Source organism: Berghia stephanieae, chromosome 2 (assembly GCF_034508935.2).
Source record: "Berghia stephanieae isolate SIO BIC M18660-M18661 chromosome 2, UCSD_Bste_1.3, whole genome shotgun sequence".
Taxonomy (NCBI): domain Eukaryota; kingdom Metazoa; phylum Mollusca; class Gastropoda; order Nudibranchia; family Aeolidiidae; genus Berghia; species Berghia stephanieae.
In genome coordinates, this window is record NC_088361.1 from 111833887 (window position 1) to 111858886 (window position 25000).

At 33.4% G+C, this 25000-nt stretch overlaps 1 protein-coding gene across 1 annotated transcript in view; it reads right to left on the reverse strand.

Annotated features, from left to right (window-relative positions):
* LOC144964098 (angiotensin-converting enzyme-like) overlaps nt 1–25000 on the reverse strand; it is a 39723-nt gene that overhangs the window by 3489 nt on the left and 11234 nt on the right. Inside the window, exons 6-8 of the mRNA XM_078898038.1 lie at nt 16952–17013; nt 16259–16388; nt 13351–13448 (exon numbers count right to left, since the gene is read on the reverse strand). Of these exons, the coding sequence (XP_078754164.1) occupies nt 13351–13448; nt 16259–16388; nt 16952–17013 (290 nt within the window). The remainder of the gene's footprint in view (nt 1–13350; nt 13449–16258; nt 16389–16951; nt 17014–25000) is intronic.

The window sequence follows — 25000 nt, forward strand, 5'->3', positions numbered from 1 at the left end:
TAATATAATATAATGATAATAAATATATAAAATGATGATGATGATGATTGTATGAGATGATGATGAATATGATGATGAATGATGATGATGATGATTGAATGATGAATGATAGATATGATGATTGAATGATATGATGATGATGATAGATGATGATGATATGATGATGATGATGATGATATGATGATGATGATGTGATGATGATGATGATATGATGATGATGATGATGATGAATATGATATGATATAATAATATATGAGATAGATATGAATAATAATATAATAATAATAATAATAATAATAATAATAATATATACTTTATTCATCCAAAAAATGGAATTTGTTTACAGATGTGGCATGCATAAAAATGTATAAACACAAAGTTGAGAATCTATCGCGACAATGTATACATATATATATATATATATATATGCAAATGTACAAATATGTAAAAATATACAACCAAGAACCAATAGCAACACCTTATATATTAATTTAATAAATTAAGATAGGCCATACCTGGTGAGTGTATATATAAAAGATAGTATTTAATTTAAATCACAATTGTACGTTAAAAATTCGAACACCATGTGGCAAAAATGAATTAAGGTGACGTGTTGTCTTTGTTTTTATAGATATAAGGCGAAGCCTCCTCATGGAGAACTTAATATATTTGCGAAGGGCGTGATCGCCATCCTTCATAACTTTCTCCATTTTACTTAGACAAAATCTCTTGAACAGTTCTTTCACATTGGAAATTGGGTGAGTATAACTCCTGGCTTTATTAATTATCCGATCAATTTTTCTTAATGTCGCAAATACTGGCATTTCCTCACCATGCTGTAATACAAAAAATAATAACCGTCTCCAAAACGGATCTATAAAAAAGGTTGCATAAAGTTGTGTCTATGTCAAATTCTGAAAGTTTCCGAATAAAATACATTCTTCTGTTCAATTTAGAGATAAACGCATCGGTTTGTAAATGGCACTGCAATTTATTGTCAATTAAAATAACCAATTATTTGTAAACCGAAACTTGCTCAACAGCTTGATTTTTAATTTTGAGCGGAGTGATGGAATTTGTGTTCTTCCTAAAATCAAAAATCATTTCTTTGGATTTTCCTACATTTAATTTCAGGGAGTTATCTTCACACCAACCAACAAATCTGTCGATCTTAGATCTGTATGCCGTTTCATCATCTTTAAATATTAACCCTAGATTTGTTTCAATAAATTCAAGCTCAAAACAAAAAAGGAAATATACCCCCCACGCCCTATTATCATTATTATTGTTATTATTATTATTATTAATTATTATTATATTATTTATTATTATTATTATTTTATTTTTTTATTATTATTATTATATATTATTATTATAAATATTATTATTATTATAATTATTATTATTATTTATTATTATTATCATATTATATTATTATTATTATCATTATTATTATTATTATCATTATTATTATTATTATTATTATTATTATTATTATTATTATATATTATTATTATTATTACATTATTACTTATTATTATTATTATTATTATATATTATTATTACTATTATTATTACTATTATTATTATTATTATTATTATTATTATTATTAGGATTGAAGGAGAATTCAGTAAATATAAACAAATTAAAAGAGGTGTCAGACCTTTTTAATATCTACAGCGAAACAATTATTAGAACTTTAGGAGATAGTCCAGGCATTAAGATCAATGGTGAGAACATCAGCACTATAAGGTATGCAAATGACACAGCACTAATCTCCGACTCAAAAGAAAATTTACAATTACTCCTTCATAAAGTAGTTACAGAAAGTGAACGTATTGGTCTGTATTGAAATGTAAAAAAGACAGAATGCATTGTTGTATCAAGGAGAGAAAGAAATCAGCAGAAATTAACAGAAAACTGAATTTCGTCCCAACAAAATTTAACTGTGATATTGAAAATATTATGTTTAATTGTATAAAACATTTTAAGCAAGAACATTTTTATTCGAGCCAAGATTCAAGATCGTTGGCCAGGATACTTAAGTGCCCGTTGAATTTCAATCAAGTAAATGAATCATAATATTATTCATGACATGAGCCAAATTGATATCAGCAGAAACGAAAATAAACACAGTTGATAAATAGTAAACGATTACGTTCCCCGAAGCTAAACTATCGACCAATGACGAGAAAGAATACCGGAATCTATCGTCAGATGTCGCCACATGACGCCCGGTGTGCTAGTCTAGCACCGGATGTCGTGTGATGACGTCTGAGGAAGATTGGTTTTCGACCTTGTCGTTGGTCGATCGTATAGGTTCGGGGAACGTCATCGTTTACTTAATAATTCTATAACCCATCATTTTCTTACGTCTGAACGTCTTGAATCTTTTTAAATAAAGCATTTTCTGAAAAAACACAATGAATTGTTAAATCTATTAAGACCTCGAGAGGTTCCAGGTTTGAGAGTTTTTGCTGTTGGTCATTCAAATCTATCGATATTTGAAGGACGATTTATCTGGCCAACTTTTTAAATTCGTGTTTTTCTAGATTGCAACAATCACTGAACACATCTTCCTTTGCTAAAGCAATGATCTCAATTGGTGGTGCGTGCTTAAAGACCACGTGACCTCTTGTTGCTATGCGGGGCAAGCCATTGACAAAGCTGCCGTTTTTACTATAGTCTTATAGAACGAGTCTCAGATTATTTATTCGAAATACAACGCATACAACATTGAAATATACGTCAGTAATCGTGCAATTTGTGGAAACTAATTTAAAAATCATTTTAATCCATCTATTATTGACTTGATAATAGTAAAAATATCAATTTATGTTTTTGTTATTTCTTGTTCCCGTCAGCGCTCTGTAGCCATGAACCAAGGCTCGATTATAAGACGGATAGGAAGTAATAATTTTGAATAACCAGACTGTTCATTTTTAATAAATTAAGTAGAGAAATGGATGTGTTATTGAGTTATTTATTTCTTGAATTTATCACATTTTTTTCTCCAAGTTTATGTAACATGCCGCTCACAACTCGCTTTGCATCCACTGTGATTATGTTACAGGAGCGTCTGAATACAATGGACGTTGAAAGACCAAGACCCGTGTGTATAAATCAACGGTGATCATACACAGACTCCGCTCTTTTTTTCCATTTATTCACGTTCAAGAATATGAAAACTTTCGCAATCACATAGACCATGAAAAGATATAATTAATATAAATGGAATTTCAATAAAAGTAAAAACAAAATACCCAAACAAGAAATCAGTAGAGGGATTGTAGCTATCTATATACATAATATGCGTCGTCATTCTTGTGGATGGCGTGGCCGAATGGGTAAAGCGTCTGTCTCAAAAGGCTTAGAATAGGCGCTGTGGGTTCGATTCCCATCTGTACAACTTTTAAAAATTTATTTATTTCTTGGCCTTCTTAGTACAGAGTGTTGCAAATAATGAATGTACCACCGTTTTTTTTTTCTTTTAAATCTATTTTTGTTCTGAAAACGTTGAAAAACTCGGAAACAGAACAAATAATCAGAGCAACAAAAATGTACAACCTTATTAAACAGATAGATAAATAAATAAATAAATACCTTTTATAAATGATTAATTAAATAAATAAATGAATAAATAAATAAGTAAATAAATAAATAAATGAATAATAAATTAATCAATTAATGAATGAATAAATAAATAAATGAATAAATTTCGGTCATTCAGAAAGCGATCAAATAATCAAAGAAAGAAGTAATATTAAAAACTTATTTTTTCAACACAAAATATTCTAGGGGAAAAAAGGAGAGAAAATAGAAGAAAAAAACGATGGAGAGGTTTCGAACAACTGTAGCAAAACAAGAAAACAGTATAAGGAACCCACTCAGCTCTACAGTCCACAAAGACTACTTCGTAGGTTAAGGTTATATTGTTATTGACAATTATCAATCAATTTCAAGTAGAAAATTTGCTTCATTAGTTTTATATGTATGTTTTGACCAAACCCACGGGACTTGGTTGAGTGATTTGTTAGTTCAGTCCTAGTTCGTGTCGTGTGAAGAAAGGTTGTGTGGGAATATGGTCGACCGGTTGATGAGTATGAAAATGTAACTATGAATTTAAGTGTTCATAAGTATGTCCTGGTATAGTATGTACCGCCCGTTATAAATGTTAAATTGTTTTAACACATCTGTGTTGTTACTGATGCTTAGTGCAATGACATGTTCGTCTTGTTACCTACTCAAGTGGACCTAGATGGGTATGCTCTCTAGGAAGTTGTTCCATCTAGATGTCTCTCTTTCTATCTTTTTCTCTTCTTCTATTCATTTTGGCTCATCAATTATCTTATGATGTGAGCCCGGAGACTTCTATTTGTGGGTCCCATATTATGTTACGGGGCCGTATTGTCTGCTGCCTTAGGAAAAAGCGGTTGTCTTGAACTCCTATAAAAAACAGCCCATAACATCTTATCTAAATCTTTTGGTTGTACGCCGCATGGCATATTAGATAGGAAACTGTCGGCATATGGGGTTTCACAAAAATCGGCAACATTAATTAAGAGTTCTTTATCAAAAAGAAAATAACATGTTAAAATTTGGGAAATTCAGAGTCAGTGGGAAGAAGTTTAAATGGGGATGCCACAGGGATCAATACTAGGTCTATTGCTTTTTAATGACATCTTTTTATTTATAACAGATTCAGTATTGTATACTTATTTAGAAGATCACTATCCTACTGCCATAAAGATTTTAAAACCCTATTTGATGTTCTTGAGCAAGAGAGCCAGATCCTTATTAATTAGCTCCATATAAATTGCATTAAGGCCAATCCACACACGTTTTAGACTCTAGCTTTAAGCAAAAGAACATAGAATAAGTCCCCACTGTTTAATATTGATTCAGTAACAATATCATGTGAAGACACTGTGAAGTTACTTGGAATTGATATTGAATACCAACTGAAATTTTACTTCCACATCAAGGAAATATGCAGGGGAAGGCATTCCTCTCAGAAACTAAACCTGTTAAATATAATAGGAAGACACCTCTCTAAATTAAATAAACTAACACTTTTCCACACATTTATCTTACCAAATTTTAACTTTTGTCTACTAATTGGCACTTCTTTTCCTAAGCAAATACTAAATAAATTTGAAAAAAAATTCAAGAACTTGCTCTCAGATTCATCTACAGGGACTAAAGCAGCACTTAAGAAGACTTATTATCAAAAGCTGAAGTTATCCCCCTTGAAACCAAGCGAATGCATATTATGGCAACAGAAACATTCAAAATTCTTCACAAATTATCCCCAAAATGTCTAGAAAATTTTGTAGCTTTAAATAAAAGAATATATTATTTTAGGCACAACAATACTGTTTATGTCCCAAGCATCAAAATAATCCATTTCTGTAAACAGTCGTTTCGTCAGGCCGCTGTAGTTTCATGGAGCACATGATAACGGAGAATATTTGAATAGGTTTGTGAGTTTTTTACGACAAAATTAGCAACTTCTCAGACTGGTTCAGTTCTGTTTTCTGTTCCCTTAAGTATAATATTTGATATTCATAATTAATGAAGCAATGAGATATGTCAATTTTTATGTTTAATACATAGTATGTAATTTATGTGCAAAGTATTTTTTTTAATTCTTATGTCGGTGGAAAGCTTAAAATGGCTTACAGATTTTTAATCAGATTTCATTAAGAAGATATTGTCCATTATTACTTTTTTCACATTATTACTTTTATATTTTGTTAATAGTTGTTGTTAGGTATAAACGATGTAAGCATAAAATATGTCATTATGTTTAATATCATTCTGTTGATATGAACGATAGTTTGTATAATACAAATCGCCAGTTCATAAAATCCTTGGTAATACTCTGTCTATCCGCGATAAATTAATATCCATTTTTTAAATTAAATTATCAATTATAAAATTTAATCTTGAGAAGATTATTCATTTTCTGTTGAGAGGAAAAACTATTATGGTCTAAGATAGATTTGATTATGAATTACAAATTTGATCTTGAGGAGATTATTTTTTCCGTTAGGGGGGAGGACTGTTATGGTCTAAGAGAGATCATAATTATATTATCTCACCCTGTAACCTAACCTAGAGTTGTCCTTACCTATGGTCACGTGCCAAACCCACTGGCCTTTGTTGAGGGATTTCTTAGTTCAGTCCTAGTTCGTGTCGTGTGAAGAAAGCTTGTGTGGGAAGATGGTCGGTTGATAAGTATGAAAATGTAACTACTATGTGTTTAGGTGTTTATAATTAAGTCCAGGTATAGTATATATCGTCCGTAATAAAAGATTAATTGTTTTAACACATTTGTGTTATTACTTATGTTTAATTCAATGGCATGTTCGTCTTGTTATCAACTCAAGTGTTCCAAGTTGGCTGTACTCTCTCGGAAGAATCTAGATGTCTTTCTTCCTGTCTAGCTCTATTTCTCTTCTGCTTTCCATTTTGAATCATCCTAATCTTATGATGTGAGTCTGGAGACTTCTATCTGTGGGTCCTTCTACTCTCTATACCACGTTAAGGGCCGCATTTTCTTTCTGTCTTAGACCAGAGCGGTTGTCTTGAAACCCTATACAAATATCCTGTAACAACTTAATATCGTGGTTGACAGCGAGACCACTACACCGACGTGGACAACCCGCTAACTCAGTTTACACAAAAATAAATTAATCAATGGATAAATTGATACATAGATGAATAAATACATGAATAAAAAAACGTCTTCCACTTCTAAAGACCGATACAAATTTGAAATGCCCCCTGCTAAATCCCAGATGTTTATTTTTATTGTTGTAATAAATCAAATTAAGAGCAATACTGTATATAATCTTATATCTTTCTCTACTCATTTGATCGCTTTCTACATTTCTATTTATTTATCTATATTTATTTATCTAAATTTATGTATCAATTTATTTAGTTTTTACATTTTTGTTGCCTCTGGTCATTTGTTATCTTTCAGAATGATATATTAATTTCCTGTTTCTGAGCGAGATTATAAAAAAATTATTTACAAACATTTTAACAATAAAAAAGATCAGGATGGGATGGACATTACAATCTACTGATTTGATGCTTGGATAATTTTAAGAACTTTATTGATAATGTATTTAATTTACTTGTTTCATTTCAGTTTTATCTTTCTTGCTGCCGTTTTTTTGTATACTTAAAAAAAAACCCGTCTGTGTACAATCACCGTTGATTATACACAATGTGTCTGGGTATTTTCATTGGTCAATACAATCATACACGTCTTCTAAATAATCAAAATGGAAGTGTAGCGAGTTGTACGAGACAAGTTGTACAAGCCATTTAAAAAAAGATAATAGAGTTTGGAGAAGAAAGATGAAGACAGAGAATAAACATTCACGGGATCGGTGCCAAAGTGAGGATCCAATTGACAAGACACCCTCCGCCTGATCTTGAGAGGAAGAGAGAGAGAGAGAGAGAGAGAGAGAGAGAGAGAGAGGGAGAGAGAGAGAGAATGAGGGGGGGGGGGCAGGGACCGGTCGCTGAGCTATCTAGCCACACAAAAATGGCTTTCAAACTTAGAACCAATCATGCTCCCCTCTACACTTGACTACTGTGAGGACCTCAACGAGGCTGACTAACAAAGTCCTCGAACTCCCTAGATATACTGAAACAAGTCATACTGCCCTAACCAACAAAACGACAGTATCTGGGCTTACCCAGATCCATCCAGTTTTGCCGCAATTGACACATTTAGTTTTTTCATTCATAACTCTTAAAGTCTATTACATAGTGGAAGGCATCTAACATTAAATTATAGCTAATGATATATTGCGTTTTTCTGTTAGTCGGCGATTTCAATGACGTAATATGTTGCGTAATATTTTGAGATACTGTTCTTTCTTGGTAACCAACAAAAGGACAGTATCTTATACGTCCGTCTCACATACTGTTCATCCATGGTTAACCGCAATGGAAATTCCTCGTCCGTTTTCACCAAAAGAACAGTATCTAAATTGTGAATATAGCAAAATACGACTAACTTGATCGACAAACGTCTCAACGTCGCCCACCAGTCACAAACGCCGTCCAAAACGAAGACATGGCCGTTAGAGTATTACGTCATAAACATGCATAATACTTGACACCATTCTGAGTCAGTTTATTGTGTAAAAACTGAAAGTAATAAATATCATAGTGGAGAATATAAAAACCACACTGTTGAAATCAACCATTAAGAAGAAGAACACGAGTCTTTGAATCATAAAAATCGGTTGAGAAACAACTGTTTTAAGAGTAAATATTATTTTGAAAGTTGATGTTGTCCTTGTTTGTTTATTTTGGTAACCTATTAATTTCTTGTCCAATTTTCTCGATTCCTGTATCATTTTTCATTTCTCTCGAAGACAAGATCGGCTGTGTACTTTGTTTGAAATCTGACTAAACCATACATTGGCTTTTTTTTCCCAACGAGCCTTGACTCACTAATAAATTCAAAAGTGCACAAAGAAGGTGACGCAACTTTCAGAGAGTCGTCGAGAAAAGCTCTAATCCGTAAGCGGTCACACCAACCAATCAGGGAAAAGCTGTAAGTAATGGTGAAAGGTCAAGAACCAGCATCATCTATCAAGAACCAATGTTTTGCACTGAGAAAGACTTGACATCACACGAGAAAAAACTTTGAAACTGATGATGGACCTATGAAAAGTTTGTGGGCGGGATTTTGTCATGATTGACAATCGGACTCGAAAACGGGACTATATATATATATATATATATATATATATATATATATATAATATATATATATATATATATATATATATCAAAGAGTAGGACGAGATCATTTAAAGATGTTACATGATTGACATGGCCATTTAGGGAACTCAATATCTAGCAGAACAGAATCTGAGCACAATAGGGTAAATCTATCGATGCAACATCAATCATCCTTCGACGATACAAGTCTGTCCCTTTGTGTTGTGCATTTTGGTATTTCATTTTCAACCTTTGTGTTTTTGATACCACCCACCGATAATTTAATTGGTCAGTCTCGCCAATATCGACTCAACGTCTTGTCGAATTTCGTGATTCGATGATTTACTTAATAATAATATTATAGTTAACACCAGGTCATCTGACGTCATGAGGTAGCCAAATTATAATGATAACATTTATTGTCACGACTATGGATAGCAGAACGAGAATTATCCGTAGATTCTCGATTGAATGAATTTATTAGACAATGGTTAAAGTTTTCACCGGTTACTTTAAATCAAGACTCGGCAAAATATCGATAACCATGCTAACCGGGCATTAAATAGAATTTGTCTTAAAATGTTAAAGATTTAAAAGATTTTATTTCAATTGTAGAAGAAATATATAGGTATGAACAATTAATATATGTAAAATTGCGGTTTATCAGCTGATTTCGATTAGACCCAAAAAAAATCATCCTTTTCTTTCAATGAGACACCATCGTGTAATTTGTCGACATGCTATATATCATTTTGAATTTACAGATGATAGGGATTACAAAGGTTTTGGGTGGTTGTATAGGATAAACGGGGAAAGGCGGTGACATAAGATAATTCTTTTCATGCCAAACTTTTATTTGATTTTATTTTCATGGCTTTTCGCTAGAATAAAGTAGCAATTTACGTGAAGAACGACACATTATTATTGGCCAAATTTCTTGTTACTGCTGTTCCAAGCTTGTCAACACAAAATGTTTTAACACCAAAAAATTGTATGTACTGCGTGACTTAATAAGTCAAATAATGCGAGCATAGGTTCCCACCCCCCCCCCCCCCCCCACCCCCACCAAAAAAAATAAAAATAAAATAAATGTTTTCTTTGTTCTCGATATCTTGATAATAAATCACCAAACTAGAAAATGTTATATCTCCCCACATTGCACTGATCACATTTTGTTCATATTACCCACGTAACCCTCACCCCCTCTCCCTAACCCCCACACCCACACCCACACACCCACATCCACATTCACGTCCAAACTAGGATACTCTCTCTCTCTCTCTCTCTCTCTCTCTCTCTCTCTCTCTCTCCCTCTCTCTCTCTCTCTCCTTTTTTTAAGCAGACGGATTAATTCCCCACATTTATGTCAGATGATCAGAGTTCCTCGTGGCCAATTTCAAAATCAAAGGCATCCAAATACACCCTGATGTGAACAAACGCTCTGACTGCCTTGTAAACTCATCATTTTTTACTTGAAAAAAAAAGATCGACTACATTAAGGAAAAGTAGTTGGGAAAAAGTAAATAAAATGTATTTTTTGAAAAAGTTATATTCTAATTGTGGCCAATCTTGGCCAAATTGGCCAAGATGATGGCCATCTGGCTGCCCGGCAAGTAGCGATGTCTTCCAAAGCCGTTTCGAATGGTCCAGCCACTTGACGTAACTATAGTACTCTAGTCCGCCATATCAGCAATGCTATAATATTATAATATTCGTTGTCGCCACCGTCATGCTCACGGAGGGACCCCGTTAACTTTACGGGGCGGAGACGACCGTCTGAGATTTACTGTCCTTTTGTTGGTTAAAGATGGGGCTTAAGGGGAGGGGCGACACCTGAAACTATTTTCAAGAATAATGATTATAGCCAATATATTTTTATATTGGGACATTGCCTATGACCAATGGATTCTAACCATGTGATTTATTTCGGTGGGCGTGTCCGGTTGCCATGGTGACGGCCGCCATCTTGGATTTTACTCTTCTCTGGGTGCTATTTTAAAAAGTTACTTTCTCAATAACTTTCCATGGAATTTTCTTGAAATTTTGCATGGTTGTATATTTGTATATTATTTTAAAAAATACAGAGCATTTTTTAAATATTTTTATTAGATTTTTATTTATAAATTTTCAAAAAAAAAACTTTTTCGGTATGATAAAAATCATGTTTTTTGACATAAAAATGTCAATTTTTCAAAAAATAATAAAGATATTTAAAATTCCTTCTGTATGATTTTAGATAATCACTATAGCTCTTGACATGCAAAGTTTTAAACAAATTGATTGATAAATGACAAAATAAGATAAAAAATAGTGCCATTTTGAGAAAAACGAGATCAAAGATAACAATGAATGAAAATAATAAGACAAAACCGTACAACCAGTTCATAACATACCAGCACCGTATGAGGGTCCCCCGTGTTCTTTTTCTGCCTCCCTCTGGGCTTTTTCACGGGTCTGAGCTTTCATTTTGCGTCTTTTTTTCTCTTTATGTTGAGCAACCCTTATGCTCTGGTCAAGTCTTTTTGACTCTGCTTGCTGACTCAACATCTGGGAATGTTCTCCCAGTCCACCGATGCCCAAAGACACTTTCAGGGATGTTATTTCTGTTGGACCAAAATTATACTCTGCACCAAACTCAACTTTTTTTAGGGAATGGAATTATGTTTTATGGCATCTTGACCAAACAGAATTATGAAACCTTTCGTTTGGATTTTGTGTTGTCTTCATCTCACAACACTTCAACAAAGCATATACAGGCTTCAAGTGCTCATGAAGCAAATCAAAATTCAAAGGTGTATTTACACGCTGCTTGTGTCAACAGGATACACATTGGCAGCAATATATAGTATTATAAAAGCATCTGGAGTCCGGTTCAGGAGGACAATACCTATGTTGAGGGAAGTCATTGGTGGAATAACCGTGGTAAAGACCAGCAAGAATAGCCCATCTCATTTCTTTCCGCTGTGGCATTGCTTGGAATCGCTTTATCATAATACTACTATCACACACCACATTCCAATCAAAGATTTGTGGCCACGGGTCAACCACGAGCCATCATAACTTTCTTGCTTTCTTGGCTTTTGTAGCAAATAACTGTTGCCAACGTTTGGATTTTTTTGTCACTTTAGGTATAGTTATAATAATCCAGTAAAAATTGGAAATATTTAGAGATAATTAACGTGAATACGTGTCAAAATTTGATAAAACAACTAATCAATCGAAAGGTAAACAAATCGTAGTAAAATATAATAGTAAGAGAGGCGAACTTTCACCCTGACTCAACATCCAATCCCTGGCGCGGAGTCAGAGGTCGAGAACAAGGTCAGCCAATCAGATCGCACCATTCGTGATCACCTTGTATTTACCTGACAACTTGACCTCTTATCAGCTGTTTGACACACAGTCTTTGTTTGCGACTAACAGTTTCTTAACCTCTCCCCTGCCCATATTGTGATATTTATGAGACTGAAACCGTGTCAACTTGACGGGCAAAGAGTAGACTAAACTATCGATATCAAAATTTACAACATCGATATGGATTATAATGCTTTTCAGTCCTATTATTTTCAGTTGAATTTTCATAAAAAATTGAAAAGTTTGGTATTTTCATGTCGACTTCCATGCTTATGAAAGACGATTTACAAACTTTATATTATCCAAATCACCATCTCAGTGCTGAAAATATGTGAAAAAATGATTGTTCTTTCATAATAAACAAAAAACTGAAATTTTATATTTTGACCCAAAAATCGATATTTCAGGTGTCGCCCCTCCCCTTAAATAGGATACAGTTTCAAGCAAAATTTTTAATCGCCTCTAATTTCAAAAATACTCTAGATATGATCATTCTAACAATTTTGTAAGCTTTCCTATGTCTTAGAGTGTCGATTAAGTGAAAAAAGTGATTTTATGATTTTTTGAGAGATACTGTCCTTTTGTTGGTTAGGGAAGAATAATCATAAGGGACACACATGGAATAGCGATATTGGGTTGATTGGTACTAAGTTTGAAAGCCATATTTGTGAATGGATGGATAGCACAATATGTCTGTTGATTTTCAATGTTCTTTTCAATCAGACGGGGCTGTATATAATCGCAGTCGAAGCGAGTTTACGTGATATGCCGTGAGGACTTCAAGAAATAAATAACCCAATTACACATTAATTTTTCAACTTAATTCATTAAAAAAAAAGAATAAGTTGGTTTTTCATAATTATTCCTTCTTATCCGTCTCATAATTATAAAGTCCACACGAGTCCATGGTTAATCTTTGGTGACAGAGATAGGGAAAAAACATTTAAAAAATTATCAAGTCAAAAATGGAACAATTAAAATGCTTATAAGACTAGATTCGATAAAGTATGCGATATCTATTATAATTTTCAAAGTTAAATGCGCTGTATCTTGATTATAAAGCCCGGGACTCGTACTATGAGATTATAGTAACTAATCACACTCAATGAGCTAAGGGATGTGTGTGCATGTAAAACCGGAAATAGTACAGAGTCTTTACATAAAGGTTGAATACAGGGACTATCCCAATTGGTTAATGCTTAGCAACGGATGATAGGTCAATAGAGCCACATTCCTACCTGCCTCACTAATTCAGATGTTATATCAATCGGGACAACGTCGTCATATGGAACGAGATCTTTCTCAATATGTTCCCATGATTGGCCAAGGGGGTCTCCTACGACAGAATATGATAAAGAAAACAAATGAGCAAAATATTTTTTAAACCGTTTCGAGCTGAAAACAGTTCTTCTACGATTAATTCGAAACAAATAAAAGTATGAAGTATTAGCAAGTTTACCATTACGTTCCTGGATGCTAAAGGATCGACCAACGACGAGGATGAAGGACAGGATCTGTACTCAGAAATCACAACACGACGTCTGGTGCATAAGTTTAAATGGCGTACCGTGCGTCTTGTTGGCGAGATCTGAGGACACATCCTGGTTGTCTTCCTCGTAGTTGGTCGATCGTTAGGTTCGGGTAAAATCCTAGTTAACTAACCATTATAAGAATCTTAAAAACCTCCATTTGTAATTTCAGACCAGTTCTAAACCGCGCTGAGATATTCAAAGCGTGGCATTAGGAACCAGTTTAAAATTTATAATTATAATTTACAATAAGAGTCAGACGATTGTAAATATTCATCTGTCATTACCTCGATTACCCCTGCTAGTAAAAATGGTATAATGAGAAATATATATATATATATATATATATATATATATATATATATATTATATATATATATATATATATATATATATATATATACAAACCGAATTTACAGATAATAATTTAGAGATATAATAAATCATTATGTTGAAGTTTGATAATAATAATAATAATAATAATAATAATAATAATAATAATAATAATAATAATAATAATAATAATAATAATAATAATAATAATAATAATAATAATGATGATGATGATGATGATGAGCATGATGATGATGATGATGATGATGATGATGAGCATGATGATGATGATGAGGATGATGATGATGAGGATGATGATGATGATGATGATGATGATGATGATGATGATGATGATGATGATGATGATAATAATATCAATAATAATAATATTAATAATAATAATAATAATAATAATAATAATAATAATAATAATGATGATAATAATAAAGATGATGATGATGATGATCATCATCATCATCATCATCATCATCATCATCATCATCATCATCATCATCATCATCATCATGATGAGGAGGAGGAGGATGATGATGATGATAATAATAATATCAATAATAATAATAATAATATTAATAATAATAATAATAATAATAATAATAATAATAATAATAATAATAATAATAATAATAATAATAATAATAATAATAATAATAATAATAATAATAATAGTAATAATAATAAAAATAATAACAATTCATTTTTTTTTCAATTTTGATGTACAAATTGATAATTGTAAAAGCCATGCAAACAGAATGATAGGAATAATATATAAGACTAGATAAGACTAGACTATATAAGACTAGATAAAACCATATTTTTGTATTTAGTAAATCGCTCGTTCGACCAATTCTAGAGTACGGGAATTGCATCAGGAACTCATAATATAAAAGACAATTTATTAGTATTGAAAGTGTACTGAGGACAGCTACCAAAAAGATTTATCCCGTACAGTATTTATCTTATAAGGAAAGGTTAGAATTTCGTGACTTACCAAGTTTGAAATAAAGAAGATTTCGTGGGAATTTAATCCAGGTTTATAGATTAGTATATGGTCTGTATGGGATAGAATTTTCTAATTTTTAAAAATATTCTAATATTATTTTTACTAGAGAGAACACGTTTAAGATATTTGTCACATAAGACAAAACTGGTTCGGTATTTGTATTGTCCAGAGATGGAGCAATTTGAAATTTGAAGCAAAGAATGCAAAATCTATGGATTATTTCGGGGTTAGTAGACAGGGAATTATATGATGAGAGATTTATATATGACGAAGGATGCTTGTTTGCACCACAGACTAGGGAGCAGACCAGACAACAGCCACTTTTTAGTGGCTAATTGTCCCTGGTTGCATAAAAAAGAAAATGGCGGCGCTCGACCTCTCGTGTTCAGATTCTTTATGGGAGAGTAGATAATGAGTTCCCTATATGGCCATGTCAATCATGTAGACATCCTTTGATGATATAAGCCTACCCTTTGATGTCTGCAGTCGCCTGTCCGTTTTCTACGGTCACTCATGGCTAAACAGCCGTCAACAATGAACTGAACCATCGATGAAACACTGGAAGATGCTCATGGCATAGTTGCGTCACAATCACCACGTTGCTGAATATATTATCCAGGCATATTGGATACAGTTGATAGGTAAAAAAGCCAAATTATGTTCTATTTACATTTGAAACAAACAAAGTATATCACTGATCTCGTCTCATTGAGATATAAAGAATGATATAAAAATCAAGAAAATCGGCCGATAAATAAAAAAAAGTTGCTTAAAAAAGCTAAAATAAACAAAAGCAATTTTTAAAATCAAATTATTCGTAAAACAGTTGGTTTTCAACCGATTTTTCTGAAATAAGGACCAATGTCCTTCTTTTTTCAAGCTGATTTCAACAATGTGACTTTCAAATTTCTCAGAATTATATTTTTTACTTTTAGATTTTAGCTTTTAGGCCTACTCAAAAAGGTGTTATATTCCTTGCGTAACAAAACGTATAATAATAAAATAATAATAATAATAATAATAATAATAATATATAATAATAATAATAATATAATAATAATAATAATAATAATAATAATAATAATAATAATAATTATGAGAAGAAGAAGAAGAAGAAGAAGAAGAAGAAGAAGAAGAAGAAGAAGAAGAAGAAGAAGAAGAAGAAGAAGAAGAAGAAGAAGAAGAAGAAGAAGAAGAAGAAGAAGATGAATGAGAAGAAGAAGGAAAATACATTTCATTTGAAATGCAATGAAAACTACTTACCAAGTAAATGTGCCGGAATATGACCACTCTTCCGAAATTTCTGTGCTCCGTAAATATTTTTCAGCTTATTTCTGACATAGGCATGCAACTTTTCATAGAATGGGAGAAGCTTCTGATATAACTTATCCATCTGATCCAAAATTATAGTGAAAAGAAGAATAAAATAGGAATCACTCTATAAAACAAATGGTGATGTCGTAAACCAATTTAACCAGTAAACGCGGGATTTGTAGCACACCCTCACATCCCCACTCGGACAAAAAGACCTGGTTGTTTACAAATAATAGAATGAATCATGTTGCTACTTTCTTTGTTAAACGTTGACCGCTAGTTGAGTGATTCATTCTTTTTACGCCCTCAAGTAGGCGAAGAACGTTGTAGTAAATGTCGATTTGGGACTATGGTTTTATCAGGATGATAATATACATCTTATTATATATTTTGAAAACTGGATTTTATACTTCAGCTTTTAGCAATTTTCACTAAACGTGCCCAAATCGCTATTCAAGGGGTCCATGGCCACCAGCAACAGTTAACAAACATATTTAATGTGCTCTCTCAGGGTACAGCATAATAAACAATTTGTTTAAAAAGCATTATGTCCAAAATTGAAAAAAAAAACAGAAACAACTCAAACTTTAACATTACCATATCCATTACACTTTTAGTACCTGCTAGATAGTAATAATTTACCTCTGCTTCCATATTGTCCATTTCAAATTGTGATCGCCAACCCTCTCCAGTATCAGCGTAACCTTAAGATTTACAGAAGAAAAAACAAATTATAATTTGTTCTCATCACATTCATCTCACTCTTGTTATCAATCTATCAGTATGTCTATATATATATATATATATATATATATATATATATATATATATATATATCAAACTATCTATCTAACAATCTATCCGTCTATACATTCCTCTTTTCCGGTAGCCAATTTGTAGCCTGTCCTCCGGAGTGAATAATGAACAGTTAATAGGTTACATTGTGCATCATTATGTGGCATGACTATTTTAGTAGTAGAGTGTTTAGGCATATTTTTTAGGATTGGGGGCTAGGATGGATGATCTTTATTGACGACCAGCAATTATTTAGGCTTGAAAATATCGTACGATCACTCTGAAACCAGAAGATCAGATGCAGAAAGGAGAAGAAAGATTTTAAACTTCCAATGAGATTGTAACCACTATTTTGACATCACGCAACTTGTGTTCCCCTTTTTGTCAACTCAGGAGGTCTTTTTCTCCCAAAGGTGTGATGTCAGTAAACTGGCTCTTATTTCATTGGAAGTGTAAAAGCTCTCCTCTGAGGGCTGGATGCATACCTTGTGCAATTGATCTTCGGGCTTCAGTGATATAATCTTATTTTCTAATCAAAATATATGCTAGTCAAAAATAAAGATGATCCATTATCTCTCTTTTACGCCCCATGATCTTAAAAATCTGCCTATACATCCTTTTGTTAAAATAGTGATAACACCATACGATTCAATATGTTACATATTCAATAATAATCTTCCAAACGACTAGTATCGACTAATATAAGAAAAGTTGATAAATAGGATTGAATGTTGCTTTTATTGAAATAAAGACTTGGATGAATCATAACAAATTAATTAATCAATTAAATAAAACCAAAAAAAATTGATTAATGCTAGGCCCAACATACGTAAACAAATTAAAACTCCAACGATTAATTTTGGAACTACTGTTGTGGAATCTGCCGCCAAAGTAGCAATCTTGGCGTATATTTGTGACCCTCCGCCTCGAAACGGATTTTTCAATTTTGAGATTTTGGTTCCTAATCATAGCTTATATTATGCTTTAAAATTTGATACCAAATTGATAAAATTCTGATTATTCATTGCCGAGATATGACCGTTTGAAGTAGGGAATGTGTAAAAAAACAAGTTTTCAGAAAATCGACTTTGAAGTGAGGCACCGTTTTCACGCACAGTCAAATCAATGTGCAAAGATAACTCCTTTGATACAGGCATTGAAAATTTGACGAGAATATTAAAATCTGCAGAGATGTCAGTTTTCAATTTGACTCACAGGAATTTCACACATCACTCGGAGGAATTTCAATGCCGAAAGAAGAATTTCCGCACACAAAAAAGGGAATTGGGATGGTATTTCGTATTCTGTTTAAATATTGTATAGATAATTGATTAGAACTATATTATTATGATATATAGACACATTGCCAAATATTACCCCAAAGTTTCCTTATTTCAAATGAAGTAAAGCTCCAAGTCCTAATGGTAGTGATTGTAGTAATGGTGATAGTGAGGATGATGTTGTGTTGGTGGTTGTTGTTGTAATAGTAGTATTAGTAGTAGTAGTAGTAGTAGTAGTAGTAGTAGTAGTAGTAGTAGTAGTAGTAGTAGTAGTAGTAGTAGTAGTAGTAGTAGTAGTAGTAGTAGTAGTAGTAGTAGTAGTAGTAGTAGTAGTAGTAGTAGTAGTAGTAGTAGTAGTGATGACGATGTGAGAATGGCTGTTGTAGTAGTAGTAGTGATAGTTATGATGATGTGGTGGTGGTGGTTGTAGTTGTAGTAGTGGCAGTGGTTGTAGTAGTAGTGATTATGTGGTGTGGGTGATTGTAGTAGTAGTAGTAGTGATGATGTAATGGTGGTGGTTGTAGTAGTAATGATGATGTGGTGGTGGTGGTTGTAGTAGTGGTAATGGTAATGATGTGGTGGTGGTGGTCGAAGTAGTAGTGGTAGTGATGAAAATGTGGTGGTGGTGGTGGTTGTTGTGTGTGTGTGTGTGTATGTGTGTTTGAGAGAGAGAGAGAGAGAGAGAGAGAGAGAGAGAGAGAGAGAGAGTGCTAAAATTACATGTGCTAAAATTGCATGTTCTAAAAGTGCATGTAGTGAGAAGTAGTCTAGGGCAACAGGACCTTGAAAAACTAACGAGGCTAAAGTTTGAGGCAAATACTGGAAGGTCAACAATTAAAATTAATGCAGTAAGCGCAATTGCATGTTCTAAAAGTGCATGTAGTGAGAAGTAGTCTAGGGCAACAGGACCTTGAAAAACTAACGAGGCTAAAGTTTGAGGCAAATACTGGAAGGTCAACAATTAAAATTAATGCAGTAAGCGCAATTGCATGTTCTAAAAGTGCATGTAGTGAGAAGTAGTCTAGGGCAACAGGACCTTGAAAAACTAACGAGGCTAAATTTTGAGGCAAATACTGGAAGGTCAACAATTAAAATTAATGCAGTAAGTGCAATTTATTTATTTGTGTGTGGGGGGGGGTGTTTGTGTGAAGAGGGAGAGAGAGAGAGAGAGAGAGAGAGAGAGAGAGAGAGAGAGAGAGAGAGAGAGAGAGAGATTTGATCTAAATTTGTTTGAAGTGTTTTTACGACGCTTGCAACACTGATTGCAGTAGTATTGGTGGTGGTAGGGGTGGCGTCGTGGTGGTTGTAATAGTAGTTGCAGGGATAGTGATGTGATGGTGGTGGTAGAGATGATGATGTAATGGTGGTTATAGTTGTGGTGGCATGGATGGTGATGTGGATTTGTTGTGTTAGGGATGGTGATGTGGTGATTGTTGCATTAGTAGTGGTAGGGATGATGATGTGATAGTTGTAGCAGTAGTGGTGGGGACGGTGATGTGGTGGTTGTTGTAGTAGTGTTGGTAGGGATGGTGATGTGGTTGTAGTAGTAGTGGTAGTGATGGTTGTAATAGTAGTGATGATGATGTGGTGGTGATGGTGGTTGTAGTTGAAGTAGTTGCAGTAGTGATGATGACGATGTGGTGGTGTTTGTAGTAGGAGTGGTAATGATGATGATGTGGTTATGTTGGTGGTTGTAGTAGTAGCGGTTATAAGAATGATGTGGTGGTGGTGGTGGTTGTAGTAGTAGTGGTAGTGATGATAGTGTGGTGGTGGTGGTGGTGGTGGTTGTAGAAGTAGTGGTAGTGATGGTGGTGGTTGTAGTAGTAGTGGTAGTGATGACGATGTTGTGGTGACGGTTGTTGCTGTAGTGGTAACAATGATGTGGTGATGGTGGTTGTAGTTGTAGTGGTAGTTATGATGATGCGGTGGTGGTTGTAGTAGTAGTGGTAGTGATGGTTGTAGTAATAGTGATGATGATGTGGTGGTGATGGTGGTTGTGGTTGTAGTAATAGCAGTGGTGATGATGATGATGATGATGATGATGATGGTGATGATGATGTGGTGGTGGTTGTAGTAGTAGTGGTAATGAAGATGATGTGGTGGTAGTGGTTGTATTACTAGTTACTGGAAAAGGGGGGGGGGGAGTATTCTTGGGACAATAATTTAACCTCACCGGAATTTGACGGATGCTGCCCGTAACCGGAAATGTTTTGCTCCAGACCGGATTTTTTTCCGGTTAAACCGGAGTTTTGACCCACCTGAATTTTGCATGAGCTTAGAATATACATTTGGTAAAGTACATACAAATTTTTGAAATAATCAAATTATTACTTTTGTAGTTATTCATTATTATGTAAGATGTCCTTAAAATAAATAAAACACCAAAAATGAAAGAATAAAAATGCCGACAATTTTATGACATTGCTCACTTTTTGAATAATTTTTGATATTTAAATAAAGAATCAATGAAATAAGAAATATTAATGTGACATTTTTGTCTTATTCATTAGAGGAAATGCGATTTTAAAATGCCAAAAGTTAAAGAATGGTTTATTATTTCAAAGTACAGTTTTGAAACAATGTGAAGCCGGATGGGCAGGGAAAGAAATATCAAGAAACAGGTTTAGAGAGGAAGAGAAAGAATGAGAGAGTAAAATACACACACACACATGAGAGAGGTAGATATATATATATATATATATATATATATAATATATTATATATATATATATATATATATTTATATATATATATATATATATGTGTGTGTGTGTGTGTTATATATATATATATATATATATATAATATATATATATATTATATATAAAGAAAAAGAGGAGCGAGAGGGGGAGGGGAGAGAGACTGCTTGTGCATTTAGAGGGCGGGAGGGAAATAGAGTAAAGATTGAAGTCTGACTGTATAACTCTTTGTGTGTGTGTGTGTGTGTGTGTGTGTGTGTGTGTGTGTGTGTGTGTGTGTGTGTGTGTGAATGTGTGTTTGTATGTGTTAAAGAAACAAAAGGGAGACGGAGAGAGTGAGGTAGACATGAAGAAAGGGATGGAGACGGAGCAAAGAATTGTTGGGATAGTTTAAGAAAGCATTTTGTTTCAAAGTAAGTCATAGTCAATCAACTGGAAACTTATTGACCAATGAGATTGCAATTAAAGAAATGGGCTGGTCAAATTATTCATTGCATTGTGTCCATTTTGAGTCAGATGACAGCTTGAGGAGGAGGGGATGGGGCTTATTGTGTAATTACTTACACATAAAAACATGTTATTGAATCTCTCAAGTTATTCTTAGCGTTCACCCACATTGTTGATTGTCTAAAAAGACCCCCCCCCCCCATCTCTTTCAGTATACAAATAAAGCACGGCAAAACGAACATTTCATCTATCTATGTATCTATCTATCTATCTATCTATCTATATATCATTATCTATTTATAATATCTATTATTATATATATATATATTATTATATATATATATATATATATATATATATTATATATATATATATATATTATTATTTAATTTCTACTAATTTATCCATTAATAAGTCTGTCTCTCTTTCTGTTTGTCTATCCATACATTTAACTTTTTTCATTTTTTAGTTACACGTATTTCCATCGGCAGTACATTGATTGTGGAAGGCTCCATTTACCATTTTGCTTTTGTACTTAAAGTTAAATGTTTATCTACAACACTCTCTGTAAGTGTAAGATTAGGCAACTGTTATCCTATTAAAGTCTTAGCTTGTCCTATAGTTTCATGAATAAAGAAAGAGGGACAAAGGACCCTCACCTCGATCATTAACCAATGCAGCTAGACAGAGAAATAATAGCACTTGGTGTGTATCAAAATGCACAAACACACACATATGTAACACACGCATGCTGACGTCATGACACATTACCCGGGCATTTTAATGGCCAAAAGCCACATGTGAAGAGCGTTGACCAATCAGAACCATTCATTTGTAAGGTTGTCAGGGAAAAACCTAGATTTGTTTACAGTTTTAAAAGTTCATTATTGGTTGAACCATGAAATTGTGGAAACAGTCATGCTTTCTCTGAGATTGATAAAGACAGGCCCTTTGATGTGGTATCTTACATGGTACTGGTGGAGGAGAAGACTTAATATTACTAAGTCTTGGAAATGGTGGCTCTCTGAGAGAAAGTCAACTCGTTTTGAATGTGTCACTGATAGTTGCATTTTTAAACTTCAAATTTATATAACTTATCCTCAATATTCATGTTGAGTTATTATGTTTTCATGTAGAAAAAATGATTGTAGTTTCTGAAACAACCAAAAACTTAAATTTGATAATTTTGACCATTTTCACTTTAAAACCGTTTTCTTCGATTTCCAAATCCCGACTTAATACCGCTTCGAGGCGTAGGGTCGCATTTCGACTGCAACCCCACAATGTCAAGTGCATGTCCATTCAAATTAGAATAATAAGTAAAATTAGACATTTGATTCATTTGAACATAGCTGAAGTTCTGATAATTGCCTTAGTATTATCCAAATCAGATTATTGTAACTTCCTTTTAATAAACAATTCCAAAGGAAAAAACTCAAGTTGTACAAAACAATGCTGCTAGATTAGTTGTTTTTTTTAAAAAGACAAAAAATCATTTTCTTCTGTTCTCCTTAGAGAGTTGCACTGGTTACCAGTTGAGAAATGCATTATCTATAAAGTATATTCCATTTTCTATAAAACACGTAATAGTCAAGCCCCTGCATATTTAAATGACTTTTTAGACTCCTATTTTCAAAGTAGAGATCTAAGAGCTGATATCAATGAAACCTAAAACATGCCGTAGAATTAGAGAACAATCTTTTGAATTTTCGTACACGGTTTTTTGGAATGCTTATCCCCAGAATATTAGTATTGCTGACTCATTATCAGATTTCAAATCTGAATTTAAAACGATTTCTATTAGTCAAAACAAAAGAAAATTATTTAAATCAACCATAATACCAAATAAATGTCACCCCGAGAAATTATTCAAAGTCATTAAAAATATTACAAACATCCCCTGTAAACAAGAATTGCCTACCAACTCGCCAACAGACCTCCCAGGTCGTTTTTCAGATTATTTTTAAGATAAAATAAAAATCACACGAGACCAACTCGACACCCTAGGACATTCATCCCGACACGAACTTGACTATCCTCTAGATTGTAAAAACCATCATACAGATATGTATTTGATTACTTTGCACCCGCATCTCAGGAGGAAGTTTTATTAACTATAAACTCTTCAAGAACCAAAACGTGTTATTTAGACCCTGCCCCTACATGGATTGTTAAAGCATGTGCCAGAGATCTGGTTACACTCATAACTTTTATTGTGAACAATAGCCTGTCGTCATTGGTCGTACCAGAACGTCTTAAGCAAGCATTGGTGACTCCACTATTAAGGAATTCCAATTTAGATAAAGAACAAAATTGTAGACCTGTTTCGAATATATGCTTTTTTTCTAAAATCATTGAGTACAAATATTCTCAAAACAAAACGAGCTTTACTGTAATTCCAATCTGCATACAGACCGAGCTACAGTACAGAAAGTGCTCTTATTAGAGTTCAAAACGATATTGTTAACTATGCCCAAGATAGAAAATCAGTATTGCTAATTTTGCTTGACCTGAGCGCTGCTTTTGATACGATCGATCATGACATTTTATTGCATCGACTTAATAATGTTTTAGATTCAATGGGCATGTGTTGAATTGGTTCAGGTCCTCTCTCTCCGACAGGAGTCAAACAGTAATGCTCAATCATACTCAGGCTGGTGTAACTGAGTTGAAATATGGAGTTCCGCAAGGATCAGTCCTTGGAACTCTAATGTTTACTCTTTATACACAGCCTCTCGGGAAAACTATTCATTATTTTTCAGTTGACTTCCATATGTATGCCGATGACACACAGCTTAATGTACCTTTATCTGAGGATGATGAAGTTAGTGTGTTGCGGAAGGTTGAAGGTTGTATCAATTAAATTAAAAGTTGGATGGATATAAACAAATTGACAAAAAATCGAGGTGCTGTGTATAAAGAACAAATCTTGTAGAAATAGTATTAAAATAGATAAAATTAATGTAGCAGGTTTCAAAGTTTCTATTTCTAATTCTTATGTTCGCAATTTGGGTGCATTTTATATAAAAAATATGTCCATGAATAATCATATCACCAGAATTATCCAGAGCTGTCTTAAAAATATTGGTCGTAGTAGGTCCTTGATTGACACTGAAATCGCTAAAACCCTTGTCACTTCTTTCATTCTTAGTAGACTTGACTACTGCAATGCGATGCTCATTGGTTGTCCCAATTACAATATTCAAAGATTGCAGAATGTTCAGAACAGGGCGGCTAGATTGGTGATGTATCAAAACGTGACGATCCTATCTCCCCTGTTCTGGAAGTTCTTCATTGGCTGCCGGTGAAGCAGCGCATTGAGTTCAAGACGTTATGATTTTGTTATAGCTCATTTCATGACCTGACACCACCCTGTTTAAACAACCTTGTATCTCATTATACACCTTGCAGATCGCTAAGATCTAATAGTATGCTTCTTCGGACAGAGGTACCCTCAAAGTCTTTGGTTC